This window comes from Pipistrellus hanaki (assembly GCF_964339955.1).
Source record: "Pipistrellus hanaki genome assembly, chromosome: 10".
NCBI lineage: Eukaryota > Metazoa > Chordata > Mammalia > Chiroptera > Vespertilionidae > Pipistrellus > Pipistrellus hanaki.
In genome coordinates, this window is record NC_140512.1 from 27,563,934 (window position 1) to 27,574,620 (window position 10,687).

The 10,687-nt window shown below is 48.0% G+C and overlaps 1 protein-coding gene across 1 annotated transcript; it reads left to right on the forward strand.

Moving 5' to 3' along the window:
- The first annotated feature begins 5,066 nt into the window (after nucleotides 1-5,066).
- On the forward strand, nucleotides 5,067-9,382 carry FZD1 (frizzled class receptor 1). Its single transcript, XM_084897170.1, has one exon. The coding sequence runs from the start codon at nucleotides 5,195-5,197 to the stop codon at nucleotides 7,181-7,183; it is 1,989 nt and encodes a 662-aa protein (XP_084753296.1). The 5' UTR covers nucleotides 5,067-5,194; the 3' UTR covers nucleotides 7,184-9,382.
- Nucleotides 9,383-10,687: the final 1,305 nt, after the last annotated feature.

Here is a 10,687-nt window from a genome sequence, read left to right on the forward strand (position 1 = left end):
GACAATGTTAAGAGGGGAAAAATGCCTTGTTTTCTTTTTTAATTTCTTTCAAGTATTAAGATCTCTTCAGCCTTAGAAGTTTAATAAAGTATAAATAACCTGGTGTTTTCATTACCCTGGCCCAAGAAATGATGTCAGATCGGAAATGGCAAAGCCTGGTTGTACGTTTCATTTGTTCTTAATCCAAAGATATTGCTCTAAGAAGAACTTGTACTGTACTTTAGAAACTGTGGATTGACTTCCATGTTACCTTCAGTCAGAGGATTTCAGATTAAAGCAAGAGAAACAAAAAGAAAACAATCGGGATCTGATTTTAAAAGCTGTATAACATTATTTCCTTCATACAGACACACTCAAATGTCAAGTCATGCAGACGGTAGAGCAGAAACGCTCGCTTATAGAAGCACCAATTTTACTTGTTCTCTTAAAAACTTCTTTCTGCACCAAAAGGATTCCAAACTCAGTTCCTCATATCTCAGCCAATCAAAGAGGCCTCTAAGCTCATGAAACATAAGGTTTTAATTTACAAGGGATCATCTATATTTCTTTCCCAGGGCCTCACAGAAGGACTACATTTTAAATCCAATTAGGTGCCTGTATGTTTTGCAAAAGGTTTCCCAGATAATAATAGTATATACTATTTCCAATTGCATAACAACAACAGCAGTAATTAAAGCAGAGTCATGTGCTAGTTCTTTACCTCTAGTCTTGCTGAGGCACTGAGAGTTAAGTAGTAGCTTTAGCAAAAATCTTCTTTAGTTAACCTTTGAATTACAAGAAAATTTTGGATAATTATTACCCTACCTTGTTGAGAATACTTTAGTGATGATGGTGATATTTTTTCCTTTCATATTTCTATTTTTTTAAATGTGTTTTCTGAGATCTGTGTAAAAGTAATCCTGATATATATTATGACCTAGTGAACTGACCATCTATATTAAATCTTCCAGTCTTTCCATGTCTAATATGTAAATTCTAACAACTGATGGCTGACTCTCAAAAGATAAGTTAGCTTAGGATCTTGATATGAATCAGCCAGAAGTGCCTGTGAGATAAAAGTCAAGATAATCAAACGTACCATCTCTATTGATAAGTTGTTTTAAGGAAAGCAATGTATATTTTTAAAAGATGTATGTAAATGAATCCAAGAACTCTCTCACCAAGGTCAAGGACAGATTTGTGTAACAATGAAGAAAGAAAAGACATTAGGTTTTGGAATTGTAGCAAAGACAAGAATTAGCTGATGTAGAAATTCCTGGGTTGGAAATTCAAGAAGAAATAAGGTAGAGATCTATGCTGAAAGCCCAGGCAGAGTTACACCTAAAGCACCTCTAACATAGACTCCTAGGTGAGGGAGTAGCGTAGTCTGAGCTTTCTCTCTCACTACCAGCTCCCTAACCTAGCAATACCCTTCACTAGGAAAGAGAAGAGTTAGAAACTCAAAGCAGAGTAGACCAAGTTCTCACTTTTCATTTCAAACACACAAAAGTGATACAGAAGTGAGAGTCCAACCTTATAAAGTTTAGTTTCAAGATGTTAGGTTTAATCCAGCAATTCTCAAACTGTATTAGTGCATGAGTATCAAGCAAAATATTTAGTGTGTGTGTGTGTGTGTGTGTGTGTGTGTGTGTGTGTGTGTTCCAAGTGGATAGATATATTCCAAATGTAGGGAATATTAGGTAAGATAATGTTTAAAAAGGGTTCTTTACCTAACCACTTCTCAGAGATTTTATTAAGCTCCCATGAGTCTCCACTAAGGACAAAGAGTATGGCCGTTTCCCAAACTTATTTGAACAAATTTATTTCACAGAGCACCTTTAGGGAACCTACTGCATTTCACAAAATACAATTTGGAAAATGCCAGTCTAACTTGTCAGTCCCAAGCACTGATACTCCTACCACCTCTATCCAAGTGTAGAAAACTATGTTAAACACTGAGGAACTGCCACAACCTGCACCCCAAAACCAAAATTTCTCCTATCATTTTCAGGAATGGACATGTTCACCCAATGGAAGTCCATGGGTTTTGGTCAGACACAAACCCCACTCTGGCACTTACTGGCTGTAGGACCTTGGACAAACGACTTAACTGCTTTGGTCCTTGGTGTATGGGATGATGCTCCAACCTACTGAGTTACCCATCCAGGGCCAGGAACACTTAAAAACAAATATATATTTTATACGTTTACTGAACCTTACTGAACCTATTAATATTTGAAGAACAAATTATATATATATATATATATATATATATATATATATAATCTTCAAATTAATATTTGAAGAACAATTATATATATTAGCTGGAACAGTGTAAAAACATTTTGTTTTAACAGGTAGAGATATGACTACACATTCTTTAGAGACGCCAACATGCATGGTGATGAAATTCAGTGTCCTGTTAATGTGCAGTTCAAGCAATGTTGCCACAATCAAGGTGTTTGCCCCCTGGGGTGTCCTGTTAAAGAATGAGATGCGGTTGTAGTTAGGTAGTTTTATTTACTTGCAGCAAGTAAACAGGGAATTCACACCCAAAGCTGTCTCTCTGAAGGGTGTTCTCAGGTTTTTCTCTCTAAATATATAGTATTTAGTTACATTTTGATTCCTTCTTTGCAGTTGGCTACCCTTACCTGATTGGGTTCTGCTTGAGCTCATTCGGTTACAGCTGCCTCTGCAAAATACTGTGCTGTATTTTAGCATTTAGCAAGAATAGTATTCAGTAAGAACCGCCCAGACCTGGAAACCCTTGTCCCTCTAATAAGCACACCCATCTTAAGTAGTGACCTTCCTGTTTAGACTAATCTTCATGCTTTTTGGTGACAGTGGTTCCCTCTTTCACAGTCATCTTCAAGCCGCCCCTTGCTGATGTGGGGGAGAAGTGACCTGTAGTAGCTCCCTAATTGTCTGTCTATTATATAATTAAGCCCCAATTTATTTATTTTTTTTTTTTTTAGCATGGACTAAAACGTTCTCCTGAGTTCCCCAAAATATCGCAGCCACTCTTACCCTCCCTGCACACACACACACACACACACACACACACACACACACCACCCTTTGAGCAACTTAGGCAATTCTGAGCTCCTCCTGTCTTTTGCACCTTCCACTCACCTCTTCATCAGAACCCTCCCTTTCGCAGGCTGGCTGCTTCCCAGGTGCTCCTTCAGCTTGAGATGGGCCCTTGAATAACATCTACAAGTCTGTGCCCCCACAGCACTCTGCCCCGTGGCTGGGCCATGTCTTGTTGACCTCTGTACTCTTCTACTTAACAGTGCTTACAGCATAATAGACGCTTGGTAAGAACTACTTAGGCAAATGAACGGATAAACAAAAGAAAGAAAATAATGGTAGAAAAATATCTCCAGAAAGTCTAATCATAGGTCAACCATCCTAGGTAGGATTAATAATACAATGGCACTTGATTGATAAAACTGAGTCATGTGGTTAAACCGCTTGGGGGAAAAAAAGAAAACACCTTACATAGAAAACAAGGTAAGTCAGCTGAGATGGATTGTGTTGTTTGAGATGAGGAAAGGGATATGCAGTATGCTTTTTAGCTTTCAGACTTGTTTTGTTTTCTAAACTGGCATCTCCAGCTCTGCAGCCCAGCCTCTGGCACCGAACTGGCCCGGGCCTGACACTCCCAGAAGTTCCCTCAAGAGCCACGGGCCTCCCGGGCTTTGGGCGGCTCCCAGCAGCTCTCCAGGGCCCAGGCTGGCCGCCAGCCCAGCTGGGAGCCACCTCTGGGATCCTGGGCTGCGAGGAAGCTGGGGGCCAGGGGGCGGGGGTTCTCAACTTCTCTCTCTCTCTCTCTCTCTCTCTCTCTCTCTCTCTCTCTCTCTCTCTCTCTCTCTCTCTCTCTCTCTCTCTCTCTCTCTCTCTCAATATTTAATGGGTAGTTTCCCCTTGCTTCTGTTTCTGACTTGATTAAAGAGGAGAAAAGGGAGTTTGACTACAAGAGGAGTAGCAGACGGCGCATCTGGCTTGCATTTTAAAAGGCCATCAAAGTTTTTTTTTTTTTTTCTGTTGTTCTTTTTTTTATGTGTGTGTGTGTGTGTGTTGTTTGTTTGTTTTCATTTTTACAGCGATCCGAGGACTTCTCCTTGGGGGAAATGGCGCATCCCAAGCCCGCCCAGCCCTAGAAAGCTCCGGGGTTTATTAGGGCAATTCTTTAAACAAAAACTCCAACAGCCAGACACTCTCAAAGGAAGCCGCGCGCTCCTTAAGTCAAAGGCATCTGTTCGGAGTGCCTCGCTCGGCTTGCCGTTTGTCCCCCAGCGTTCAGAGCAGGATTTTTTAAAACATGAAAAAACGGATAAAAGGAAAGAAAAAGCCAAGTCCCGCGGTCCGCCAACTCCTATTCATTATCTCCAGCAGCATATGGGACCATTCTCCTACTTGTCCTCTCCCTTTCTTCCTTAAAAGTAAAAGCAACCAAGCCTGTCCCGCTCCCTAGCAAACCCACTCTTTGTGCCGGAGCGGTGCCTCCGCGACTACTTCTTCCTCCGCCCCCCGCCTCCCTCCTCCTCCTCCTCCTTCTCCTCCTCCTCCCCCCGCGCCGCCGACTTTCACTGGGGGAAGGAGGCGGCGGGCGGGCGCCCTTTGCGCCGGGAAGCCGGGGACGCGATTGGGCGACGGTCCCTGAGCCTCCAGGTCCGCGTCGGTTTCAAGGCTCCTCCCTCCCGGTGAAAGGCAGGCCGCGGGGCGCCTGGAAACCGGTCCGAGGGCGCGCGAGGGAGAGGGGAGCGCGCGAGTTGAGGGATTGACACAAATGGTCAGGCGGCGGCGGCGGCGGAGGCGGAGGCGGAGGCGCTGCGGGGAGCCGAGGCCGCTGCGCTGCCGAGAGTTGCGCGCTCTCCCCGGCCGCGGCCACTGAGCGCGGCGCCGCCAGCCGGGAGCCAGCGGAGCCGAGGGCCAGGAAGGCGGGACGCGACCCCGGCGCGCCCGAGCCACCCGGGCTCTCCCCGCCGCCGCCCGCGCTTCATGAATCGCAAGTTTCTGCAGCAGCGGCGGCGGCGGCGGCTGCGGGGCGCAGAGCGGGAGACGGGGCAGCGGGCCGTGCGCGGCTCGGCCTCGACGGAGGGCACCGGCGCCGCCGAGAAGATCGCCCCGGCCGCCGCAGGGGGAGCCGCCCGCCGCGCCGCCACCACCAGCCCCAGCCGAGCGGCGGCGCCGAGAAAGGAGCTGAAAAAGTATGGCTGAGGAGGAGGCGCCTAAGAAGTGCCGGGCCGCCGGCGGCGGCGGGAGCTGGGAACTTTGTGCCGGGGCGCTCCCGGCGGCGGGGCCGGCGGCCGAGGGGAGCGGGGACTCTGGCCGCCGCCGCCGCCGTCCCCCAGCCGGCTCCGGGCGCTGGGCGCGCTGGCTGCTGCTGCTGCTGCTTGGGCTGCTGGAAGCCCCGCTGCTGCTTGGGGTGCGGGCGCAGGCGGCGGGCCAGGGGCCCGGGCCGGGTCCGCAGCAGCCCCCGCCGCCGCCGCCGCTGCAGCAGCAGCAGCCTCAGCCTCAGCAGCAGCAGAGCGGGCAGCCGTACAACGGCGAGCGGGGCATCTCCATCCCGGACCACGGCTACTGCCAGCCCATCTCCATCCCGCTGTGCACGGACATCGCGTACAACCAGACCATCATGCCCAACCTGCTGGGCCACACGAACCAGGAGGACGCGGGCCTCGAGGTGCACCAGTTCTACCCGCTCGTGAAGGTGCAGTGCTCGGCCGAGCTCAAGTTCTTCTTGTGCTCCATGTACGCGCCCGTGTGCACGGTGCTGGAGCAGGCGCTGCCGCCCTGCCGCTCCCTGTGCGAGCGCGCGCGCCAGGGCTGCGAGGCGCTCATGAACAAGTTCGGCTTCCAGTGGCCGGACACGCTCAAGTGCGAGAAGTTCCCGGTGCACGGCGCGGGCGAGCTGTGCGTGGGCCAGAACACCTCGGACAAGGGCACGCCGACGCCCTCCCTGCTGCCCGAGTTCTGGACCAGCAACCCCCAGCACGGCGGCGGCGGCGGCGGGGGGTACCGCGGCGGCGGCTTCCCCGGGGGCGCCGGCGGCGGGTCGGAGCGGGGCAAGTTCTCGTGCCCGCGCGCCCTCAAGGTGCCCTCCTACCTCAACTACCGCTTCCTGGGCGAGAAGGACTGCGGCGCGCCCTGCGAGCCCACCAAGGTGTACGGGCTCATGTACTTCGGGCCGGAGGAGCTGCGCTTCTCGCGCACCTGGATCGGCATCTGGTCGGTGCTGTGCTGCGCGTCCACGCTCTTCACGGTGCTCACCTACCTGGTGGACATGCGGCGCTTCAGCTACCCGGAGCGGCCCATCATCTTCCTGTCGGGCTGCTACACGGCCGTGGCCGTGGCCTACATCGCCGGCTTCCTGCTGGAGGACCGGGTGGTGTGCAACGACAAGTTCTCCGAGGACGGGGCGCGCACCGTGGCGCAGGGCACCAAGAAGGAGGGCTGCACCATCCTCTTCATGATGCTCTACTTCTTCAGCATGGCCAGCTCCATCTGGTGGGTCATCCTGTCGCTCACCTGGTTCCTGGCGGCGGGCATGAAGTGGGGCCACGAGGCCATCGAGGCCAACTCGCAGTACTTCCACCTGGCGGCCTGGGCCGTGCCGGCCATCAAGACCATCACCATCCTGGCGCTGGGCCAGGTGGACGGCGACGTGCTGAGCGGCGTGTGCTTCGTGGGGCTCAACAACGTGGACGCGCTGCGGGGCTTCGTGCTGGCCCCGCTGTTCGTGTACCTGTTCATCGGCACGTCCTTCCTGCTGGCCGGCTTCGTGTCGCTCTTCCGCATCCGCACCATCATGAAGCACGACGGCACCAAGACGGAGAAGCTGGAGAAGCTCATGGTGCGCATCGGCGTGTTCTCGGTGCTCTACACGGTGCCGGCCACCATCGTCATCGCCTGCTACTTCTACGAGCAGGCCTTCCGGGACCAGTGGGAGCGCAGCTGGGTGGCTCAGAGCTGCAAGAGCTACGCCATCCCCTGCCCCCACCTGCAGGCCGGCGGGGGCCCCCCGCCGCCGCACCCGCCCATGAGCCCCGACTTCACCGTCTTCATGATCAAGTACCTGATGACGCTCATCGTGGGCATCACGTCCGGCTTCTGGATCTGGTCGGGCAAGACCCTGAACTCCTGGAGGAAGTTTTACACGAGACTCACCAACAGCAAACAGGGGGAGACCACGGTCTGAGCCCTGGGGGCAGCGGCTCGCTCAGCCCCGGCTGGCTCAGCCCTGTTCCCAGCCCTCGGGGCAAGGGGCCCAGCCACCCATTCCAAAACCTTCTTTCCCCACGGAATCCTGCTCGATGCCTCCTCACCGGACCCTTTCGCAAGCTTCTTTGGAACACTGTGGCTCCTGCAAAAGCTCCGGTCCCTGGGGGCGAACGGACCCTGGGGCCCAACTGCCTGGGGGGGTGGGGGGGGGTGAACAGACCTCTCTCCCTGGAACCAGGACTGTACGCTTTTATGATTGTAAATAGCCTGTGTAAGATTTTTGTAAGTATATTTGTATTTAAGTGACGACTGATCACGCGATTTCTTTTCCTTTTCTTTCTTTTTTTTTCTTTTTATTGTTTTTGTTTGTTTGTTTTGTTTCCGTTTGGATGGTTGAGGGCGGTTTAACCGTGTGAGGCTTTTTCCTTCTTGCCCTTTTTGGAGTCCCGCAGAGAGAAAAACAGAAAAGCGCACCGGCGGGGTGTCCCGCTGGTTCGCAAGCGCGCCCCTCCCGCCGCTTTGCAGCCCGGGGCGCATCCTGGGCTGCAGGTCCGGGTCCCTTTCCGCCCCCTTGTTCTGCTCCTCCCTTTCCTCTCCCGGGTTGAGTTTGGAGATCTTAAGGTACTGCACTTCTTAAAGCTTTCAAGTCTTCCCTGTCGGGGGCCGGATTCCCCAGGTCTGCCCCTTTAACTTCCGGAAGCCCAGTCTTCCCCTGTTAGAGACCCTTCCCCCTGGCTTCCAGGAGGCCCGCGTCGGTGCTCGCCGGCAGCCCCAGACTTCCTCCGCCGCCCAGACCCTCCCTCCCTCCGTCCATCCACCCAGCTTGGCCAGAGGGTGAGTGGGGTAACCAGTGCCAAACTTTTTAAAACTCTCATTTTTGGTGGATGAGCTCATTTCATTCTCGAGTGTCTAAAACCTGGTATGAGTTTTGGCCCGCGTCATGGAAAGATGTGGTTACTGAGATTTTGGGAAGAGGCATGAGGCGCTCTGCGTGGGCTGGGAGGGACTGGAGATGGGGGTTATAAAAATGCTCATTCTAATTGTATACTGATGCCTGGCAGCCTGCCTGTAGGACCGAGACAGTCCGGGTTTAGATTTTAGCAGCGTGCTGTGAAATGGAAATGTTGAGGTCACCTGGAAAGCTTTGTCGAGGAATTGAGCTTTGCTTTCCTTAACCAGGACTGCAGGACATAAACTGAATTATGAAAACTTGAAGGAGATTTCAGTGTAATGGGGCTTCCTCAGAATGAAGTGCTACTTTCTGACTTTTTTTTTTAAATCAAATAAGAATTAGACCTATATCAGAAACTTTAAAATGTAAAAGTTGTGCTTGCAACATATGATTCTTATTAAGCAACACGTTCTGAGGGAGGAACAATCCACATCATTAATAAAACCTGGTAAGAGTCCCAGCGGTAAAGGAGATGGATTAATTGATGGATTAGCTCCTGAAATTAACACAATGTGGGCATGCATGCTAAAGGGAAACGGTGTGCAGGTCTGCTGCATTAAATCCTCTATGCTCCTGTTTGGATTTACAGAAATGTATCAAATGTAAATCTTTCAAAGCCATTTAAAATACTCACTTTAGTTCTCTGTGAAAAAAAGACGAGAAAGGCAATCTTCCTGATTGTATTGTAAACTTTAAGAGTTTATCAAAATGCCGGTACTTAGGACCTAAATTTGTCTGTCATACCCTAAAATGACAATGGTCTTTGAATTTGGTATGCATTTATTCTGTTCACTATCACAAAATCATCTATATTTATAGAGGAATAGAAGTTTATATATATATTATACCATATTTTTAATTTCGCAAATAAAAAAATCAAAGTTTTGTACAAAATCATATGGTTTTTGTGCCTGAAAAATAATAGTGTTGAAACTGTCTAAACTACAAACTGTCTTTACATTTTATAGTGTCTCGTGGCTAGTTCCATAGTATATAAAGTCAGGAATTCAGTGAAAAAGCCTATCTTTAAACCTTCATACCCATCCTTCCAAAGACTTAGCATACTTTGCATTGTGATTGACATTGTGAAGTCCCTAGAAAAAGATCTGCTTGCAGGGCAGTAACAATATAAAAGAGAAGCTTGAACATTATTTCTTTACTCAAAGAAAATGATTAAAAAGAGAACTCTAATTTTAATATTAAAGCCTTTTTTGTTTGTTTCAAGGGGTAAATTTACATAACTTTTTATAATATAGAGGTTTATTTTTAAATCATCAGCCATCACCTTTGTCACAGTTTTTATGAGGTATTGTCTTATATTTTCCATAATCTTGGATATTCCAAAACCATAAACAGGTATTCAATAAATGGTTCATTGACAGTGGTTGTAAGCATTTCAAACAGCAGTTGGTTATATAAGGTTGTTTTGTTTGCTTCTGAAGACTCCATTTTTATATTGTTTAAGGAACCAGAGGCATTATCTAGTTGGTCTACTCTTAGAATTTATATATATGCATATATGTAGAAAATATATATATGTACATACCTATTTATACACATACATATAAGCATATATATATACATATATACACACATTAATTTGTATAAAATAGAGATTCAAAGTTTACTTATACATTTTACAATGTGGAAATAAGGTTATGAGAAACAGAAAATGCCAGATGGGAAACCTTAAATACCTTTGAAATACCAGTCCCTTACTCCTTTACAGATTAAAAATATCTTCATTAAATTTTCCATGAAAACAAGTGGTGTGATAAAATGACAAGGTGCTAAAATGAAGATCATTGGTACAATAGAGTTACTTTCATGGTTATAAAGCTATTGTCTCATGTCATCATTATTTCAAGGTAAATGAAAAAGTTCAATCTAATAGGAAATATAGTATTCTAAGTTCCAAGATGCTATTTTATGCTCTTTTTTTCTTTGTTACATTAATGTAGTAGATATCTGAAAAGGTTTTATTGTATAAACACACACACACACACACACACACACACAAAGCAATTCTTATACCAAATCAAAACATGTCTCTTCACAAGATAATTCAATCAGATAATTTGGGGGGGGAGATATTTTTTTTCTCTATCCAAGGAATACATATAAAGCATTCTTATTGTGGGTGTCCTTAAAATAATGTAACTACAAATTTGATGCAGAAAGGTTTTACAATGCTGGATTTAAATAGCTTTTAAGGACATTTTAAGATGGCACCAAGCTTTGTGTGTAGAAAACAACTTATAGAAAGTCAGTATACTATTTTGTTTCTTCCAGTACTGGAAGCAAAATAAGACTTGCCTCCAAATTTGTAAAGCTGCTGGGAATTTGGTACCATTCACTTGCTGTTTCCATGATAAACCCTATTTTCAGATGGTTTGGTTTGCCTATCAATGGGAGTCACCCCCCCCCCCCCCCCCCAGCGCCATGTGCTTGATTCAGCTTTTATACATAGTATGAAAGGGTTCTGGTGCTCTATTTTCTTTAAAGCCATTTTTAACTTGAACTTTGTGG

What these genes read in the sequence shown, in the direction of transcription:
- FZD1 (XM_084897170.1), top strand. Translation starts at nt 5,195, where the DNA reads ATGGCTGAGGAGGAGGCGCCTAAGAAGTGCCGGGCCGCCGGCGGCGGC.